This window comes from Armigeres subalbatus, chromosome 3, assembly GCF_024139115.2.
Source record: "Armigeres subalbatus isolate Guangzhou_Male chromosome 3, GZ_Asu_2, whole genome shotgun sequence".
NCBI lineage: Eukaryota > Metazoa > Arthropoda > Insecta > Diptera > Culicidae > Armigeres > Armigeres subalbatus.
This window is the reverse complement of record NC_085141.1, coordinates 18,015,326-18,036,920: the sequence shown is the minus strand read 5'-3', so window position 1 is coordinate 18,036,920 and position 21,595 is coordinate 18,015,326. Positions and strand designations below refer to the sequence as shown.

The window sequence follows — 21,595 nt, the reverse complement described above, 5'->3', positions numbered from 1 at the left end:
AATATATGTAAAATGAATCTTACGGGTGAGATGAAAGAATGAAAATTCGTTAAATTTAAGTGAAAATGGAGGATTTTGCTCAATCTTGTTGAATTTTAATGGTTCATATTTTGTTGCGTGGGTATAATAATTTAAAGTGGATTGCTAGTGACTATGGCACTGCATAGTACATAATAAAGACAAGCCTTTTTCTGTACGAGTGAGCCCCAATTCAAAATATTTATTCCAGCGCCAAGATTTTCATTTTCTACGTTTAAGTATCAATTGGATACAGTGGCGTAGCCAGAAAATTGGTCTGGGGGGGGTTTTCTGAACATTTTTTTTATCGAAAAAAAAAAAATTCTAATTAATTGCATATTATTCGGCAACTCGGCCGTACGAAAACCATTTTTTTGTTAAATATCTTGGCTGTGCATATGCACAGCATATGTTTCGAAACATATGCTGTGCATATGCACAGCCAAGATATTTAACAAAAAATTTCTTCCAAAATTTTGTCTCTGGGGGTTTTATACCCAAAACCACCCCGTGGCTACGCCACTGATTGGATATAACTATAAGCCGATTTGTCGATGCAAGTGGTGGTAATATGAAGATTTCTGTCCCGGTTTTGGCTGTCCTATAATGGCAGAAATCAGTATCCAAAATCGAAAAACGGGCCCTTTAATCGATGAAGGTAATATGGAACAAAAGACTGGCAGATCCTCCGGATCCTGCAATGCAGGCTTAGATTTTGTTGCGTCATCGGTAAGACGGTTTTTGCAATTCATTGCAATCCCGGGTTCTCCCGGTGTGTAGAAAAATTCCAATAGATATGCAATGAAACATAAATCATGAAAAATATAACATTCCGAGATGAAAGAATAATGTTGCTTAAGGAAACTCTTCAAACATGCCCATAGAAAAGACAGCAAGACAGATGTTATGGCTTTTAACCATAAGTCCCCACACAAATTTTGAAAAATGGAATTTCATGCGAGCAGATTGTAATATTTTATGGATATACAATTTATTGCACGAACAATGAAATATCCTATAACTCGTACTTTCTAGTACGTTCTACTCGAGAATGGCATGGACACATAATGTACACTTGGTAGCAGGTCTTATAGTTTATTCCAAGTTCTTGGACAATGAAATGAACAGCATGCACAGCTAATTGGGAAATGTCGTATATTTCAGTTCGATTGCATCCACCTGGTCTATGTCTCCTCGCAGCTCGACGGTACGTATAAGATGAATTGGCAGTGTTGGACTATATTCGTAGTTCGGCGCCTGTTGCGTATCTTCGTGGTATACCTTTATTTTTTCTTCATCCAAACGAAAAATTATGTGTATGGTTCGACCATTCAAAAATTCATCATCGCAGACCGACGGTTCATCCCAGCACACGTTTCTACTGCGTTGAGTAACTCTACAATTGCCACCTTCATCGGTAAAGTCTATCCCGAAATGATACGCTATCCATCCCGGTTCAGCGTCTATCTCACATGGATTCGGTGGATCCAAGCATAAGTTTATGGAAAATCTGGTCAATAAGCATAAAAGAAGTTTGTTATTAGATGATTAATTTACTCTAATCAGCCTGGCTTGCAAAACGTTATCGGGATATCGTGTTGACATTCCACTTGTCCACATGTTTCATCTCCGTAGTCCAAGTGGATATACATTCACCTTTGTACACTTTCTCGAAGAACAGCCTTTATTGTAATTTCTTTCCCGTATGCCGGTTCTTTAGGAAATCGAAAAGAGTAACTACAGTCCCCCAAATACGGGCAAGTTTCCATACTGTTTACAGATAACAAAAAGAACTATTTCACACGGCTTCGTAATTGTGACTAATGTTTGGTGATGTTTTCTTTTGCACTACCCTGCCTGCGAAACAAATTTTCGCTGATAAAGGAAAATCAAATACAGATGGTTCGGTTTGCCAATACAAATGCAATTCATTGATTAAAATAGATATTGGTTCATTCAGTGTTGAACTCAGAGGGTACTGCCTGTAGAATCGTGGTAGGTTAAATATATATCTTGAAATTGAAATAATGTAATGATACGATTGAATACATTCCACTAAAAAGAGTTTAAAATGTGATTTCTATTAAACTTAATTGGAACAAGCTCTTGAATATTCTATAAAGAAAAAAATAATACTCTGGATCGGATGAACTGCGTATTAGGGTGTCCCAAAAAAATCGATGTTCGAAAAGTCATGGTGCTCAACTCTGAAATGAAAGATATACCTGTCTGGATAGTTTTTGTAGAACGAACCGAATTTCTAAAAAATCGTTTAAAGGTCGCACCAGCAGAGTTGGCATAGCGCACGCACGATCCACGCAGAGCACACATCTTCCAACAATTTGTGTGTAGAGCGCTCTTTCACACTACTGCGAACAAAACCAGCCACTCACCCCCAAGCTCCATGACGCTGCGCGAGAAAAGGTTTGTGTGAGCAACTAAACATTTTATGTGAGAGCTACTGCGTTGCGAGTGGCTGCTTTTGGTTCTGCGTCGTATCCGAGCGGGAGCAAATGATGGCTCAGTGCCGCAGCGCTGCGCGTACACTGCTGCGTGCACTTTTCTGTGCTCTCGCAGTGTTAAACAAAATGCTAATGAATCATCGGCGTGCTAGTGCAGTATATGAGCATTGTTGGTTGGATTATTTTCGTTATTATTATTATTAATATCTTTATTAATGAGGTTTTCGGCCCTGGACCGGTTCGCCTCGTAGTGATTATTTTCGTGAAGATGAAGGTCCCACATATGCGGGTGCAGAAAATATGTTAATTTTTTTTATTTTTCATATGCACAACATATTGAAAGTTTGGGTGGTTTAAGAAATGTCTTTATATTTTAATGCAGGTAAATGACATTTGCATTTTTTGTTTTTTGCTTGAATTAGAAATGAAATGAGAATTATTCTAAACGTTAAAGAAATTGACAAAATTTTCGCTTTTACAGTTTTTCCGTAAATAATAATTTTGACTTTTGGTTAAAACTAATTTAATTTCAAACGTGACAAAAAGGTTGAATGCCGTCAAATTTCCTAGAAGTATAATGTGGAGACACAATAATTATCTTCTTCTTTTTCTTCTATATAGAAAAGAGTTGATCTGCGTTTGTATCCGCAAAATGGCAAGATGGATTTTCTTCATTCCTTCTGTTCTGTTTGTTGTAACCTCCGATAGATATCCAGGTTCATAGGTTATTTTATCATGTGAAAATCACGGCTAAAACCGACAATATTGCCCAAGACTAAAACTCTGATGCGTATGGAAATTTTGCATGTGCTGTTCACAACGCGCATTCATTCTCTTTGGCACTATATTTCGTTCAACAACTTTCGCTTAACTTAAAAAAAAAGCCTCACACTATTTTTTATTGCTGAATTCCAGCAAAATTTTGCTGATTTTGTTTGTGCAATCTAGCAATTTTTGCAGCAAAAAAATCAACCAACAAGCTGAATCTAAATAAATGGCAGTTTGTTTGTTGAACCTTCAGGAATAAGGAATATCAAGTAGTTGGTTTATCAGTAATGTATTTCCAGCAAAAAGATTTTTTTTATTCGTAAATATGATTGGTGTGTGGATGAATTCCACGAGAAATAAATACTGGTAGTTTATTCGCACATTTTCATTTTTTTTAACAAAGAAAATAAATTGATGTTTGCGTGACTTGTTTCAGTTGCTCAGTTTTAGTTGTTCTTCCCTTGACGAATAAAATTCTAGATCGAATTATAGGTACAATCCAGCATAATTTATCTGGAGGTGTGATGTTAACACTGAATTTAGAATAAAGACAGATTTAGTTCGTAACCTTTTCTAATAAGTAACAAATGTGATGAATACTTACCCAAAAATCTTTGAAAATTTTATAGATTTCTTTAAAAGGTTCGAAGTTCAACGTTAGAAGGCGAAGGTTGTCGGTTGCCAGTAACTGGTCGGTTGTCGGCACCCCGTCGTAGCTTTTGACAGAAAACATATGTGGTCATTCTGACATTTGCCATACGTGTGCACGTGTAAGCACGGTCTTGTTGTGTCCATTTCCGAAGCATATAGAAGTCTTTGTTTCATTTGACAGAGAAAACACTTTTTTGTCAAGTGAAAACCCACTCCAAAGTTTTTTTGGTCATTTGCTTAGTATTATAAACCGAAGTAAAACGATCAAAATGGTGAGCGCATTACGTACTTACAAAGCAAATTTACTCTATTTTGTGATTAATAATTGAATGCCATCGTAGCGGTCGCAGTTTAACTATTATTTTCACTTTTCAAAAGGATTACTTATTTCGGTTGTCGGCACTCCGGTGATTATCAGGAGAAATGATCAGTTTATTGCCCAATTTCAGGCTATAATCAAGGTTGTTAGCAATACTATCAATTTTTAAATTCTGTATAACCCAACTAACATTTAATGACAATGTAAATGTTATTTCAACTCGTCTATACGGCTTCAAGCTGAATATGTGTGCTATACATATGATCAAGAACTTCTATTCAATGCTTTTAGCAGCAAATCTGGCGAATCTATTCAGCTGTTTTTGACGTGTCTGCACAACTACTTTACAGCATGTTACACATTTTTTTCTCAATCTTTACTAAACCATTTAGTAATATAATTCGCTTCAATGGCGCTTATTCAGATTTTTTGAATCTGTTAAATAAGTTTTATACAGCCACTGAATTCAATTTGATTAAATATTATTTGAGAGGAGAGTAAATTTCGGAGTTTATTCAATTATTATTTTTTTGTGAAAACTCAAATATCAATTTTGTTGCTACCTAGATTCGAACTCCTGATCTCCTGATTCAATGGCCGCTGCTCTGTCATCACCGTCACTTTGACATATGTAAATAACAAAGAAAATTATGAATGTGCTTCTTCGAATACCCTATAGGTTGTTTTACTAACGCTATTTTCAGATTCATGCTGTATAAACGTTAGAAAGAGGCCTACATGCTGCTTTCAGCACATAAGCTTAAAAATTATGCTTTCAGCATTATTTCAACCATTATTCAAACATCTATCAGCATGCTCTGTTGGCTAACTTTTATGCATCATCAATCGCTGAAATTGTTTTTAGGCAACATTTTCTCGATCTGTATAGATGCTACTCTGCTGCTAATCGTTTAACAGTAGCCGTCAACAGAAATATCGCTTCTAAATAGCTTGTTTTTTTATGCTATCTGCTAGCATTAATGACAGCGCTTTGTCAGTTGCCATAAGAGCAGGTGAATACCTTTGTAGCTGCATTACAGAAATCAATAGCTCATACACAGCTCCGGCAACAAAAATCAAATGTAAACATAGCGGTTTTGACGTTCCATACTGATAAGCTATTAAAAGAAGCAGTATAAGGTTTACTTAAACGTTGTGTAATCTTCAAAGATACAGAAGTTGCCTAAAAGCTTCGTTAGTTCATTTATAGCGCCATTACGCTATATTGTTAGTGCTATAACAACAGCAAAAACGTTTTCATTGTGAATGCTACTCACCGTAATATGGGAAGTGGCTAACAAGCAACTCAATTACATACATGAGCTCTTAACCGATAAGCTTTGTTGTTAATTCAGACAGAGCTGTTTTATGACTATATGAAAGCTGCATAAACGATAAAAGATTGAATATATTCGGCACACTGACTAGCTAATAGATATTTGGGTAATAGTCGAGTTGAAGTTTAAGGGATTATTTGCGGAGGCTTTTCTTTTATTCAGCATTGGCTGCTTTTATTCAAATATTATACAGCCAAAGGCTAGAAGTTGAAGCTTTTAGCACCAAAATTGTTAGTTGGGAATGTACTTAAATGCAATAAATTTCATTGCAATTGACACAATAAATCTTGATCTTGCCAACCATAACGCCCTCACTTCATGGTTTTTCATTGTGAGTGTTTTTTTAGGGTGCCGACAACCGACCAACTTTTTAGAAATGGCATAAATTCAACGCTTAGCAAAATTGTTAATAAAAATTTTCCAATAGATTAAACAATCTCTTCACCAGTTTTTAGCTATGCCTATTGGCTTCCATTGGCATGCAAATAACACCACATTGTGCAATAGGGCGAAAGTTATGGACCAAAAACAAAAAGGTGCCGACAACCGACCACCTTCCTCTACAAGTAAATTGGAAAAAGGCTGTGAAAAAAGTGTGTACCAAGAAAACCAAAAGAAATAATGACAGTTCTAATTTACAGAATTCCAGCAAAGAGTATAAGTATAATGGTGAGTACTGGTTTCAGTGAATATTAATGCTGTATTTCAGTACTGATTGAACTGAAATGCTGTGTGTATGTGTACAAATTTTGTAGATACACTTTTTGGAACTTGGGAACTTGGCATTACCCGATTTACTCGCAGCAAGTATGTTTGCTATTGAAAATTGGCCCGATCGGACATTGCATTTAGGAAATATTGAAAAATCATGGTTTTTTTCCAAGAGTCCCTGGAAAAAAAATTGAAGATCGAATTTTTTTTCTTCAGGAGTGGTGGCAATGCATAGTAATTAATGCAATGCAGAATATCAGTGTGGAAGCTGTGGAAGCCAGTGAAGATATATCAGCTTCCACACTGATATTCTTCCCTCCCCCTCCATACGGGAGTTTGGTAGAAGGAAGGTCGTGCGATATGTGCCATCACAAATATTTCCCTCCGCTCGCTTTCAAATCGACTTCTATAAACATATTCTTCATGCCTGCCGTATTAGGGCAGTTCACATTTCAAAAATGTTCGAGAATTCCAACTCCCATATGTCTATTAGCATCATTTTGATAATATAGGAGTCCTGGCAAAATTTCAGGCAATTCGGTGGCCATTTAGGGGTGGCGCGAAGTCAATTTATGTTTATATGGAAATTTGTATGGGAAAAACTTAAAATTTATTCAAATCCCCCTACAACTCGTAAATCAAGATGAATTCAAATAAACATCCCCAACCTCCATTTTTGGAATCTATTTGAGCTCAACCAGTGGATAACTCATTAATTTTGATTTATATTTCCACTGCTACGTTGAGGCTAATTACACCATTTTAGCCATTTATCTCATATTCACACTTTCAATAGAGCCGTTCAATCCACTCATAACTAATGTGTTATCCGGAGGTCTCATTTATATAGATTCCAAAAAGGAATGTTGGGGATGTTTATTTGAATTCATCACAATTAGACAGTTGTAGGGAGACTTGAATAAATTTTAAGTTTTTCCCATACAAATTTCCATATAAACATAAATTGACTTCGCGCCACCCCTAAATGGCCACCGAATTGCCTGAAATTTTGCCAGGACTCCTATATTATCAAAATGATGCTAATAGACATATGGGAGTTGGAATTTTCGAACATTTTTGAAATTTGAACTGCCCTACTGCCGTATCCTAACGGAACTATCAATTCTATACTTTCGCCTCTAATTCTATCATGAACATGTACGTCTAAGTTTGGAAAATGATATTAGCATTTCCATATCATTGATGAAAATCAATTTTTTTTTTCAATTTTAAATTGGCCAGATCGGACTATGGTATCAGAAGATGTTGACGAATTGCTTGTTATAATACATGAGAGAGACACCATCGCTGCTCAGTGGATGGTTAGGGTTTTTATCAGTTCGTCCCCTTGGGACACGTTTCAGAAGGAGTATTTTAACTATTTAAATGATCAAAATTGTTTAGGCTGCTTGAGACCAGGCAGCTAATTGAAATTATTTTTTTTAATTTTTTTTACATAAAGATATGTCACAACTGCGAACTCTAGTTTATATAGAAGCTTAGTTCATTATCTTTCTAAAAACATCCTAGGTTCACAAATTTAAGCTAAGTTTCATTAATAAAACTTAATAATTACACAACTTTGGTTATGTAATTATTAGGTTTTTTCGGTTTCATGTTCCATGGTTTCAACTACACCGTTCATGGTTTGAACTAAATTCGTACCATGGTTTGTACTTCTGGCAGCAGCTCCTGAATATAATACTAATTACATGCATGAAACGCTGAGGAAACTTATAGAGAAGCAAATTTGTTTTACTATCCATCTTCTCACCCTTAGATTAGTAACTCGAAACGTGTAAAAATCGTCTAAATTATTGATATGATGTAGATATGAAAATGTAATATCGATATGCGAAATATAAACCAAATGCTCCAGCCAGGCGCATGCAGCACTCCTAGCGGACAGCAGTAGAACATGGCTGCATTTACTAGTTCAACCCACGATACATTTTATTTCCAACCATGATCAGTTTTTACCTTGTATTAATGTTGCTATTTTAACTATTTAAAACTGTTTCTCATTTGTACGATGCTGATAATCGATTTCAAATAAAAATTACTTTCTTTTGATATATTGATTTCACTCCTGTGTCCTGAAATGCGTCTTTTATGAGCGGTATTGTTTTATTAGCTCAAAATATCATGCGGCATCGAGCTTAATCTAGAATTAAAAACACATTAATAAAGTATTTAAAAAAATCGGAATATTACGCTTTCTGTACCCTGTTTACTTGATTCTTTTGGGCATTATTATTCCATAACGGAACCGCAAATCAACTCAATTTTAAGTTTCTTTTATTTGAATCTGCCTTTATCGTGGAAAAAGCCAAATTTAAGTAAAATGCACAAAATCGGAGAGTACCAAGGTTTTATCAATTCAAATTCAACTTATTTTACTTTCGACGTGAGCGTTAACCTCTAAGGGTTCGTTCACAAATTACGTAAGGCTAAATTTGGCAATTTTTGACCAGACCCTCCCCTTCGTAGCACTTTTTGTGCGGGTGGTTTAATTTTTTTTTTAATCGTAATGCTCGGTGTGATCTCTCCCCTTATCCCCTCTCCCCGTTACGTAATTTGTGAACAGCTCCTAATATGTAAAGTCGTATAACCCTGTATAACCGTGTAACACCAAATCCACCGTTTTGTAGCTTATTTAACCAGGGATGCCAGACATACAGACATGTCTGTATTTATACAGACATTTGGACTTGCATACAGACATCATACAGATTACAGACATTATACAGACTTTTGATTAAAGTTACAGACTTTTACAGACATTCGGTTTTCAAAAACTATGAACTTCTAAACAGAATCCTTTTTTTTGGTTCTCAAACAAAATCGTTATGGAGATTTCGTACGGAATTCTAAAAGGTAAACGGTATCATTTTGGATTTCCGTGCGCGGCCTTTTAGGCTTCTGAACGGGATTCTGGATTTCATCCAGAATCCTTTTAAAATTCCAAACAGAAATATTCGAAACTCTAAAAAGATTCCATTTAGAAGCCCAAAATCAATCCATTCGGAAGCACAAAAGCATTCCGTTAGGGTACCCAAAAGAAATCTGTTCTTACGGATTTCCGTGCAAAATTATGCCAACTTCCTAACGTAATTCTTCTGAGGTTTATTAAGGTATCCCTTGGAGCTTATGAACGTAGTTCTTTTGGGCTTTCGAACGGAATCACTCCGGGCTTCGCAAAGTAATCCTTTTGGACTTTCAAACGGAATCCTGATGGGATTCTTAACAAAATAATTCAATAATTCTAGAATTCCGAACGGAATACTTTTGGTCTTCCGAACGGAATACTTTTGGACTTTCGAAAGAAATGCTTTTGGAATTTCGATTGGAGCGTTCTGGGCTTGTGAATGGAATCTTTTTCTGCTTCTGGACAAGGGATTCCGATTAGAATACTTATGGAATTTCCTACCGAAGCCCTAGAAGAATTTTGTTTGGAAGCGCAGAAAGAATTGATTCGAAAACCCTGAAGAGTTCCAAAAGCCCAAAAAAATCCGTTCAGAAAACAAAAAAATCTCAAAACAAGTCCTCTCCTTCTCGAACGACATTATTTGGGGTTCTGGAAGGAATTCTATTATATTTTGGAACTAAATTCTTTTGGACTTCCAAAACAGAATTCTTTTGGGTTCCCGAACGGAACCTTGTTGTGCTTCAGAACGAAATTATTTTGGACTTTATTTTCAAACGGATTCCTTTTAGACTTTCAAAAGGAATACTTTTGAAATTCCGAGGGAGCCATCTAAGCCTCTGAATATTTTTTCTCTGTCTCTGTATAACAGATTATATTTGGGATTGCAAAGCCTAGAAAGATTCCGTTCGGGAGCCAAAAGGATTTTTGTTCGAATGCGCAAATGGAATTGGGGCCTAAAATGAAGAATCGATATTCGATTTTCTTTCAGGGAACGATGAAGGTAATCATTCTAAACGTGTCAATTTTTCTTTAGACTCAAAAATTGAAAAGAACATTGTTTAATTTGAAATTGAAAAATAGATGAATATTGCTTCCTCGACATTTTCGTTCTTGTTTGACGTACGGATTCAAACGCACTAGCAAAACACCGCAGGGCACTTGAAACAACCTTTGACAGTTAATATATAGGGCTGACGTTTTGGGCTGATGGTTCATTCGTTCTGAAATGTTGCACAGCCCAAAATTTGCCTTAAAATGTCTTAAACACAAAAATATTATTTTTACTGATTTAGAATTTTACCAGAATTTTTATAACAACGGTACAAGTATTCTTGACCGATGCACTATCGTTTGCAACCATAAACGAGGTAGGGCTTTAGGACCCAATTGGTTTGAAAACCCAAAAAAAAGTTCCGCTTAGAAGCCAAAATAGAGAAAGGTTCTCCGTTTGTAAACCCAAAAGATGTCCGTTCCGTTCTTCGGGTTTCTAAACGGATTTATATCTTCTGTGCCTCTCCTCCGAACAGAACTCTTTTGGACTTCCCAACTTCCCAATTTTTGGAAAATTACGTAAATAATTAATTTATGCTAATGTAACAACATACATATTGATAAGAATATTATTCAGAGCTTTTAGTGGAATATTTTCACTTGTTCTAAGACGAGATAGTATTTCTAATTTAACTTCACCACTTGATTGTAGCTTTACAGCAACTTCATGAATACGTATTTCAACCTCAACAGCAACCTAACTAGCCTTCAGTACCTCGTACTTGAACTCGAAAAAGTCTTAAACCGACTTTTTGATTATTGAAACCTTGATATTCTATAGAACGTTATACGTATACGTTATCAAAAGCGCATGGTTTTTTAATAACTTTCCAATTCCTGTACCTTCTAAACTGCATACAGACAAATACAGACATTTTGCTGAGATGGATACAGACTTATAAAAATTGTATCTGGACATTCAACTTGGTTGAATTCCATACCGTCGTCGAAGGTGACAATGGGTCTAATGGGGGTGAGAACGAGTCACTGTTTCAACTACTTAGAATGATAGAATAGATTGAATGTATCTGAGAACAAGAAGACTATAATATAAGAGACCATTTTGAACGGTTTTGCTCAACGACCTCCAGACTGCCGGTGAGGGCGATGACCCATTATCACCCCCAGACCCATTGTCACTCTCGATGGCGGTACCAAATTATATGTAACATAGTCTCGAATTACAATAAACAAACCCGACATATAAAGCAGCACCGTTCGACTTGCAAAACACATATTCCAAGAAACAAAAGTTCGGATATCTCATGTTTCAGAACAAAAATATCTGATCGAAGCCACATGGCTTATACATAATATGACCGCCCATTTCTTGCATCGTAATCAACTTTACTTAGACAACGACTTCTTGAAAGCTACTCTTTCGGGGAGCTTATCTTCCTCTGTGCTCAAAAGTCAATTAAGTTGACATGACATTATTGGGCTTGTATCGTTACTCATTCCTGCTCCAGAATAACTTGCACAGATAGAAAAATCCACTGAAATTTACGCTAAAAATCATGCACATAAATGGAACGTCATTATTGGCGTAATTGCACAAAGGATATAGCCTTAATGTATACAATATTTAACGTGAATCGTCGATATTGCATACAAGTTGTAAGCAATCTTTTTAGGAAGACTACCATTTCAGCGTAGAATAGCGTAAATTTCGGCATGTCAAGTTTTACGCGCTGTTTATTTTTCAGTATTTTTTTCTGTGTGGTAAATCTAGATTCTAGAACATCTAAAATATTTTTACAAGTAGGGTAACCGTACCCTTAGTGGAGGTAGCACCAATAATGGAGGTAGTGGGGTTTTAATGAGATTTATCATATTTATACATTTTACGATAGTTTCAGTTGATGCATCGTGCTTTAAATATCCTGTTAAATGCAACTTATCTTAAAATTTCGCTTGAAAAACTATTGAAAACAATGATTTTACTTAACAAAATTAACTCCCTTGTACCTATAGTGGAGCGACAGTACCAATAGTGACGAGTCTCATAATAAACCAATGGATAGCACCACTATGAGAACCAAAATTAATTTTTACCTCCACTAAAGGAACAGTGTACTCATAGTGGTGCAAGTAATATTTGGTAATTGTTGATGTTAAATGACATCTATCTCATTTTTGTTAGCAAATTTATTGGTTTATCTATTGATTAAAATATTAAAGCTGTAAATTTCCCATAATTATCAATTTTTAAAAAATATTTTCTTTTGTGGATCTACTAATACTTCCACTATTGGTACAGTTACCCTAATGGGTATTGGTTTGGAAAATACGCTTAGATTAGCTGCAATACCCAAGTACAACTAGGAGAACATGATTAAGTTGGTACCATGGCTGCGGACATCGTAAAGGTCATGGTTGGTAGACCATTCGACTGAAACTGCAGGACAATTTGGAGATCTTAAAAGATCTCACGTGCCTGGATTCGAACTGCAATTAAATCATATGTTCATATGATTGGTAAGGTACACTGGGGGAAGTGAAAAAGGAAAAATCGATAGTGCCTGTTTGAATTAGTATAAAACCGGATTAAATGATCTAATTGCGTTCAATCAAAATGGGCTTTCAAAAACAGTCAATTTTGCACCAACTGTGCGGTAATTCATACCATTTTGGTCGCTTGAAATTTATGGAAATAGATTTTAAAATTAGGAGTTGTTTTTCCACTTACCCTAGTGGGATGGGGTAAGTGGAAAACCCATGTTACCTTGACCTTCAATAGTGATGAGTAGTTACATATAACTAAAATCAATACGATAATTGCTCTGAGTATCTTTTGTGGAATATTTTCATTACCTTAACGGAATAGATCCTTAAGGAATTCTCGTAATAGCTAGACGAGGGCTGGTTTTGCCTTCTCGAACACTAAGTGTTCGTAAAATCTATATGTTCGCCCCAAAGATGAACTTTTTAAAGAAAAAATGGGGCTTACAGGGGTATAAACTAATCAACTTAGTTTAACGAATTGATATGATGTATTTGTATGTATGTGTGTGCGCAAAGCACGTACAACATTATCAGCTATTCTTGAGCACTTGTCCTTAACCAATTTGTTCGCAAAAAAAAGACATCCAACGGCTAAACTTGTTATGAATAAAAATTAATGTGAATTATAGAATATATTTACCTATCAGTGCTATTTTTAACTTTCTTATACATTTTTTTCATATGTAAAACATGTGAAAGGCATCAATACCGATAGGTGGATTAATCAAGGATTTTCTACTTTATATTAGTCCAATCACCACTGGAATCACAATGATAACAAAGAAGGAACATATTAAGATTCACAGCTATCGAAATAAACCCTGAAGGGAAGACAAAAATTGCGTAATTAGAACATTATCCACTTCCCCCTCAGGGTTTCCGTATCTGTGAATTAGGTGCGGTTGAATACAATTCACACGTCTTTTAACGATTGATCCGGTCAAAATGTTATCTAGTTTCAATTGTTTGATCTACATATTTGAGGTTAACTTTTCCAAAGAACCCTTTATTTAAAGCCTCTAACTTTTCAAAAATATCGATAACAAAAACTGAAAAATACTACACGATAGTCTAAATCTAAATAACAACACTTTATTTTTGTTTTTTTAATTTTAAAAGTAGTTAAAGGCATAAAAATATAGATTCTTTGGAAAAGATTCGATTAAGCGAGCAAAAACGCCTGACGGTATACGTCAATTGAGGGCATTCCAGTAAAATGCTTTAAAACAAAATGAAGTACATGTCTTCTTCTTCATTGGCATTAAGATCCCACACTGGGACATTGCCGCCGCGCAGCTTAGTGTTCATTGCACAGTTCCACAGCTATTAACTGCGAGGTTTCTAAGGCAAGTTACCATTTCTGCATTTGTATATCATGAGGCTAACACGATGATACTTTTACGCCCAGGGAAGTCAAGACAATTCCAAACCGAAAATTGTCTAGACCGGCACCGGGAATCGAATCCAGCCTTTGTCATATTTGAACATGGAACAATAATATTCGGTACTTGGGGACTTTTTCGTGAACTGTAAAAATTTCCACCAATGATCATCATCAAAATGCATCATCAGAAAACATGTTCAAATTCTCCAATATGGCTTGTATAAATCATCATAGATTATATTCTTTATATTTCGGATACGAGTAAACATATTTCGGATAGTGGGTATTTTTCTTTAAATGGTTTATTTATGTGTCTGGAACTGAGAGATCCCCTCCTATTTTATGCACCTAGAGAGTATTCTTCATAATGTTACTTAAGGGGCTTCCAATATGTTGGTATAGCGAAGTAAAACCCAGACGACTTATCCTAGATCAAAAACTATCTTCGAAAAATCATTCCGACCATTCCGGCCATTTTCCAAAAATGGTGTTAACGAGTACTACTCATCGAGCTCTTTAACAGAAAAATGAAAAACATGCATGTTGTAAAATGGCTGTTACGTCACTTTTCCAGATTACGGCAGTTTTAGACAAACATGTTTAGTGGTCATTTATAAATACAAAATCATAACTTTGTTCGAACAAATGTTTGATTCACAAATAAATGGTTATACACATATTATATGGACTGGTTGCTATGATACTAAAAAGAAGGCACTTCAGAGTTCAGATGATTCGGAATAATATTTTGAAAATGCTTCTGAAGTTGCCTCTTTTGTCTAATACCACAATGTATACTTACTATAATATTTAGTACCAATGATCTTCTATTACTCATATACTTGAATAAATGTCCTATAAAGTTATTTTCTAATTTTAGACGAAAATCGTAGTTGTCCGCTGCCTCCGTATCGAGTGGTGTGCCCCCAAAAACACGAGCACTTCCAAACTTGGATTCCGTCAGGAGTGACCTCAAACCCGAAACCCGACCCGAACTCGACGGGTTCGGGTCGGGTTCGGGTTTACAAAATGTGAATCCCGACCATCTCTAATTGCTACTATTTGCTCCTAGCACTCTTACAATTAATTAGGTTAGGCTTAGTTTATGTAAGTAAGCATTGTATGTGATTCCTACATAGTGCATGGAAAATTGCTGACCATCAAATGAAATCGAAATATTACAACTAAAACATAGAGTGTATGGCTGAAACCTTAGCCTAGCCTAATATGCTGTGGCTGAGTATATTTATCTTCATTCTTTATATATTGAAGCTATAACCAAAATTATGCCACCAGACGGCTTGCTTACTTTTGGTTATTACGCCAAATAGTCAAACACAACAATAATTATGCACCTCTTATTAAACAAAAATAAATAAACAAATTGTATGTTCGACAAATTTTCCTAATCTTAGCTCCGGTGGTGGAAGCTGTGTAGCCTGCTGCTGCGCCAGGAAATCACCCATTGCGCATTATTGCACTCGGCGAAGGTATCGCCTTACTCGGATCACTGTTGGACTCTGACTGAGGGAGAACGATGCTTGGCTGCTTGCTCGTCACCAACACCAAGACGGCACAAACAGCATATAATATAGAGTGGTATACAACAGGGCTGTCTCGTCCCACACATCCCCCTTTGTCTCCGGCTTTTTTTATTAGTCTCTTGCAATTATAACTTGTCCTTGGTTTTCTCTTTTATTGTAAATGTATTATTGAGCTTATATTTTATTAAACACTCGGTAAAAATACCACTACAAAGATTTATTTGCCGAAGGCACTATTCAAAGGCCATGGAAATCGAAAACCATTTTCTACGGAATATTGTCTTATATTCAGGCAACGAACAGATATTTCCGGTTTGAATAGATGAAGTTTCCTCCAACGGTTGTTCATTCACCTCATTCATATGCTCCAAGATTCAATTTGTACGTTGGTCTTCCTGGTCTTCAACCCATAGAGGGCCATCGCACTTTGTAGGTGGTTGTAAGTACGTATCTCCAGCTGCTGAGCGAAGCACATCAACTCAACACCACGACCTCCTACCAAATATTCCACTCTCTCGTTTGTCACTTCCCCATCTAGGGCTAATGCTAATGGCTAATATATATGCCCTTTATTCGGTTTATGTCATTTACCATACCCGTCTCAATCCCTACAGATGCGTCTCCGAATTTCGTCGCTGGTTTATTCATTTCATTTATTCAGTTTACATCTAAACAGACAACACTGAATCAACAATTTGACGCTACAATACACGGTTTGAGGCCTGCACCTGGTTTGCCCACCTCGCCCGCTGTGCTCTACGCCGTCTCATTCCTGCCGGAAGCGAACACCATCTTCGCAGGGTTGCTGTCCGGCATTCTTGCAACATGTCCTGCCATCGTACCCTTGCGGCTTTAGCTACCTTCTGGATACTGGGTTCGCCGTAGAGCTGGGCGAGCTCGTGGTTCATTCTTCGCTGCACCTCAACGTCTTCTTGCACACCGTCAAAGATCCTAAAGCACCCGTCTCTCGAATAATCCGAGTGCTTGCAAGTCCTTCTCGAGCATTGTCCATGTTTCATGTCCGTAGAGAACTACCGGTCTTATCAGCGTCTTGTACATGTCACACGGTGGTGCGGTGGTGAATATTTTTTGACCGCAGTTTCTTCTGGAGCCCGTATTAGGCCCGACTTTCACAGATGATAAGCCTTCGTATTTCACGATTAACATTGTTATCAGCCGTTGGCAAGGATCCAAGGTGGACGAATACCTAGACCACCTCGAAGGTATCCCCGTCTATCGTAACACTGCTTCCCAGGCGGGCTCTGTCGCGCTCGGTTCCGCCCACAAGCATGTACTTTGTCTTTGACGCATTCACCACCAGTCCAACTTTTGTTGCTTCACGTTTCAGGTAGGTGTACAGTTCTGCCACCTTTGCAAATGTTCGGCCGACAATGTCCATGTCACCCGCGAAACAAATAAATTGACTGGATCTGTCGTCGCTGGTATTGATTCCGTAGATCTGCAGTCAAACAAAGTACGCGAACACAGCCCTAGTTTCAGCTCCGAATTTCTTCTGAAACGAACTTTCTCTCGGAGTTTGATCTGTCAAACTAAATTATGCGTTTTTAGTGAAATTTTATGAGAACCTAACGCACTTCGTCCGAAGTTGGGTTTCTAGCCTATATCTTGCATGCTATGATGGCATAAACACTAGCTATCTCGCATCGACAAAACACGCTAGCAGTGCACCACTATCTTGTGTATCTTCGCATTCGTTCAAAAGCCTTCATTCCTTACACAAGCAAAATTATCGGCCACATATGGCAGATAAGCAAATTCTGCATTTATTATTGGCTCTTTTTTTCCGTTATTCAATCACACGCACATTTTTTAAACATAGTGAACTACATTACTATATGTGCCATATTCCGAGTACTGATCAAATTTGACACGATATTTTAGGGAGCATCAGAGCTAGCGAAATATCAAATTCTTTTTTATATGAAACTGTATCTGAATGATAAATACATCTCAAGACAAGACTGATCACCATCGATGCAAACTCATGGTGCAGCTACATTGTCTTCTTTTATGTCTTTTCCTGTCATGTACATCATTTTCCAGGTGGTCATGACTGTAGCAGGTTTCCTCTATCTTGTCGTTCCGTGTCAAAGCACCAATTCCGACATTGCTAAACCGTCCTTATACAAACCATACTAATATAGTTATTCCATACCAAAGCGTAACTCTCTGAATGTTCCCGAAAGGATCGAAAGCGTTCGTGTAATTTGAAATACTCGTTTTTCCCCTTTCCAACGTCGCCTTAACTAATCTTGTTAGTTTATCCGAAAATTCACATTCGTGCATTAAATGCCATAGCAAACGAACATAACAAAACGATACAGATTTATTTTTTAGTATTCTATTCTTTAGTGTGCTCATAACATGTAAGGGAAGGTAATCATATGATAATTACGCCTCATACGCAGCTGGTCGTGGGATCAATCCCAAGTTCAATTCTACTTTTTTCTCTCCATATATTTCTCATGTTTTAGCAAGCGCTAAGATTAGAAATAGATTGAATACCAGTTCCATTTTCTATTCTTTATCTACAACTTGACTAATTCCAGCCGTAACTGTTAGAAATCGAAAAGAGCGAAAGAAAGCTCGTTTTGTCATCCATTGCAACCTGTTAATCAAGATGAACCTCTTCCATAGAACCTATCCCCTAGATTCCAATAATATTCTCGTGGCGAGTGCAGAAGTGTTCTTGGTTTACAATGTGGCGAGTGACTGCATCTTTTATCAATTCCTTTACATCTACGGTAGCCCGAAAGGACGTGGCCAGCGCCGTTTGTTAACCCCCACTAGAGCTTTTGAACTGAGCATATTAAGGTGAGTGCAAATCCCATGCCCTAGCCATTGGCTCTCTATGCAATTGCGATTGTTCTGGTAAAACACGGAGTAGCAACTACGAAATGTAAGGTTATCATGCTCATGCTCTACTTTGTTAATGCAGTGTTCTTCTCATAAAACAAGAACCTCGACTAATTCTATTCGCTTTTGGAGCGAAACATCGTGATTTTGCATGAATTAAAACTCAAGCATAATCCATTTCTTCAAATTTGCGAGCAAGTTTTCCAAAACATTAGGACTTCAAATATTAAGATCTGGGTATTATTTAACCACCATGGTTGGATATACATTCAATATTATTCCTGACATTCGATATTAGCTGCACCAAGTTGGGGTCTCCAGTTAGCCTTGTGAGCAAAAACGTAGGATTGCCACTGCTTATAGAATACGAAGTTGAAATGCAGAGCCATAGATGGGATATCACAATTGCTAAACATTACTTTATTTTGCAATTTGAAATCAAGGCTCTTCAAAGCGTCATTGCGGCATCCACAACTTCAATATTACTTTCTTACAACGTGCCTTTGCAGTTTTTTTTAATTCGCATTTTTTATTCGGTGGTTCAGTAGAACCATGCTACAATAAGCTGAATTTGGCAGATTATTATGCATTATATTGTAGTGTGTGTTTTGTTTTATCACCAACATCGATTTGGCATTTATGGTACTGGTACTTTGGCTGCTAGGCTGAGATAAACTAGATATTTGATACGTGACCAGGTGAGTCATTGGTAATCTTGAACTAAGCTTAGATTACGCAAGTGAATTGAGCAAGTCGCTTGACTTGAACGTCTAAACTCCTCCGTTCAACTCACTTGCACGAAAAAAAAGTTGAACATGTTCAACCTTTGGCAAGTCAAATGAATTTTACTGAAATGATCAAATTACACCAAATATTTTTTTTACACGGTTGGTATTCTTTAATTTCCCGGTGAACCTGATTTTTCACAGCTTTTCAAATACCACCTGAATTTTCTTTGATTTTTTGTGAATTTTTTCATGGGGTTAACTCATAGTTTCATCAACGCTAAAGATTGTAATCAACTAAAACCCACCCGTGTAAAAAAAGAACCGGGTGTACTTGCCTTGTCAAAACCTCGGTTAAAACATGGTATGATACTTTAGGATCAATGCCTCATTGTTGTTTCCTCAGAAACATGCTTTGTGTTTTCTAGTGCTTTTAACACACCATTGTGTTTTTCGTCATCAAACTATTTCAACTATGAACGGACCTTTCTAATCGCCCACGACATGCTTTGAACTGTGTTCCAACTCGCAAACCTTCAGCTATTCAATTTATCTGGCTGTCATCATAACTCGCATATCATTCCAACTTTATTTGGCGGTATACCCAACACGCCATTACGGTTCTCAAAACACGTAAAAAATCTCAACTTTTCTTGGTGGTCCACCTAATACGACATTTCAGTTCTTTCACACGCAAATCATTCAAGCTTCACTCAGCGAGCTCACCAAAACGCCATTATGGTCCTTAAAACACGCTAATCATCAACCGTCTAAGACGAGTTAAGTAACTCCATTTAATTCCACCAATTATTTCGATATCTTCGCAGATACGTATTTCGATCACAACTGTGTGGTCATCTTCAGTGTCTCGTACTTGACTCGACGACGCTAATCATTTTTACTTTGCTTGGCGGTCTTCAAAACACGTCATTTAATCTTTACTTGGCTGTTCACTAAACACGCCATTGCGGTACTAAAACACGCAAATTCTTTCATCTTCACTTGGTGGTTCTCCAAACATGCCACAGCAATTCTTAAAATACGCAAATGATTTCATCTCTACTTGGTGGTCTTCCCAACATGTCATAGCGGCTCTCAAAACCCGCAAAAAAAGTCATCTTTACTAGGCGGTGCTCCAAACACGCAAATCATTCCATCTTTATTTGGCGGTCCTCTAAACACGTTATTGCGGTCCTCAAAACTCACCAGTCATTTCAACTTTTCTTGGCGGTCCTCCAAACACGCCATTGCGGTCCTCAAAACTCGCAAAACATTTCATCTTTACTTGGCGGTCCTCCAAATTCGCCATTGCGGTCCTCAAAACTCGCTAATCATTTAATCTTTTCTTGGCGGTCCTCCAAACACGCCATTGCGGTCATTAAAACTCGCAAAACAATTCATCTTTTCTTGGCAGTCCTCCAAACACGCCATTGCGGTCCTTAAAACTCGCAAAACAATTAATCTTTTCTTGGCAGTCCTCCAAACTCGCCATTGCGGTCCTCAAAACTCGCAAAACAATTCATCTTTTCTTGGCGGTCCTCCAAACTCGCCATTGCGGTCCTCAAAACTTGAAGAACAATTCTTCTTTTCTTGGCGGTCCTCCAAACTCGCCATTGCGGTCCTCAAAACTCGCCAATCATTTCATCTTTTCTTGGCGGTCCTCCAAACACGCCATTGCGGTCCTCAAAACTCGCAAAACAATTCATCTTTTCTTGGCGGTCCTCTAAACTCGCCAATCATTTCATCTTTTTTTGGCCAAACACGCCATTGCGGTACTCAAGACACGCAAACAATTTCGAATTTTCTCCGTTTTACTTACGCAACCGCGTCTCTCCCAATTTGGAGCACCGGTCCCCACGTAAACACTGCAAAAAGCAAACATCCTTTACCCTTTCCTTTTCTTCTGAGATTGCGCAGTGGGTGATTTCCATGACGCAGTATTTTTATCAGGCACATTAGTTTTAACATTATTCCACTTGATACTAACAAAAAAATGAGCAGTAAAACCTGCCACTGTCGCCAAATGTGTAGCCTGCTGCTGCGCCAGGAAATCACCCATTGCGCATTATTGCACTCGGCGAAGGTATCGCCTTACTCGGATCACTGTTGGACTCTGACTGAGGGAGAACGATGCTTGGCTGCTTGCTCGTCACCAACACCAAGACGGCATAAATAGCATATAATATAGAGTGGTATACAACAGGGCTGTCTCGTCCCACACAGAAGCTATTTCAGCCCATGAAAGATTGGTGCATTGTTCACTATTAATTGTTTATAAAAGAAGTGACGATGGCAATTATAATGTGCTGCTTCAA

The 21,595-nt window shown here is 37.3% G+C and overlaps 1 protein-coding gene across 2 annotated transcripts; it reads right to left on the bottom strand.

Annotated features, from left to right (window-relative positions):
• Positions 1–1,088: 1,088 nt before the first annotated feature.
• LOC134221009 (uncharacterized) lies at positions 1,089–21,372 on the bottom strand. Of its 2 annotated transcripts, none has more exons than XM_062700180.1 (2): positions 21,170–21,372; positions 1,089–1,528 (listed from the first exon to the last, which is right to left on the bottom strand). In XM_062700180.1, exons 1-2 carry the CDS (start codon positions 21,337–21,339, stop codon positions 1,156–1,158), a joined length of 543 nt encoding a protein of 180 aa, XP_062556164.1. In that variant the 5' UTR covers positions 21,340–21,372; the 3' UTR covers positions 1,089–1,155. The 2 variants fall into 2 exon arrangements, with proteins under 2 accessions (XP_062556164.1, XP_062556165.1); XM_062700181.1 differs by lacking the exon at positions 21,170–21,372 and adding an exon at positions 1,675–1,884.
• Between the last annotated feature and the right edge of the window lie 223 nt (positions 21,373–21,595).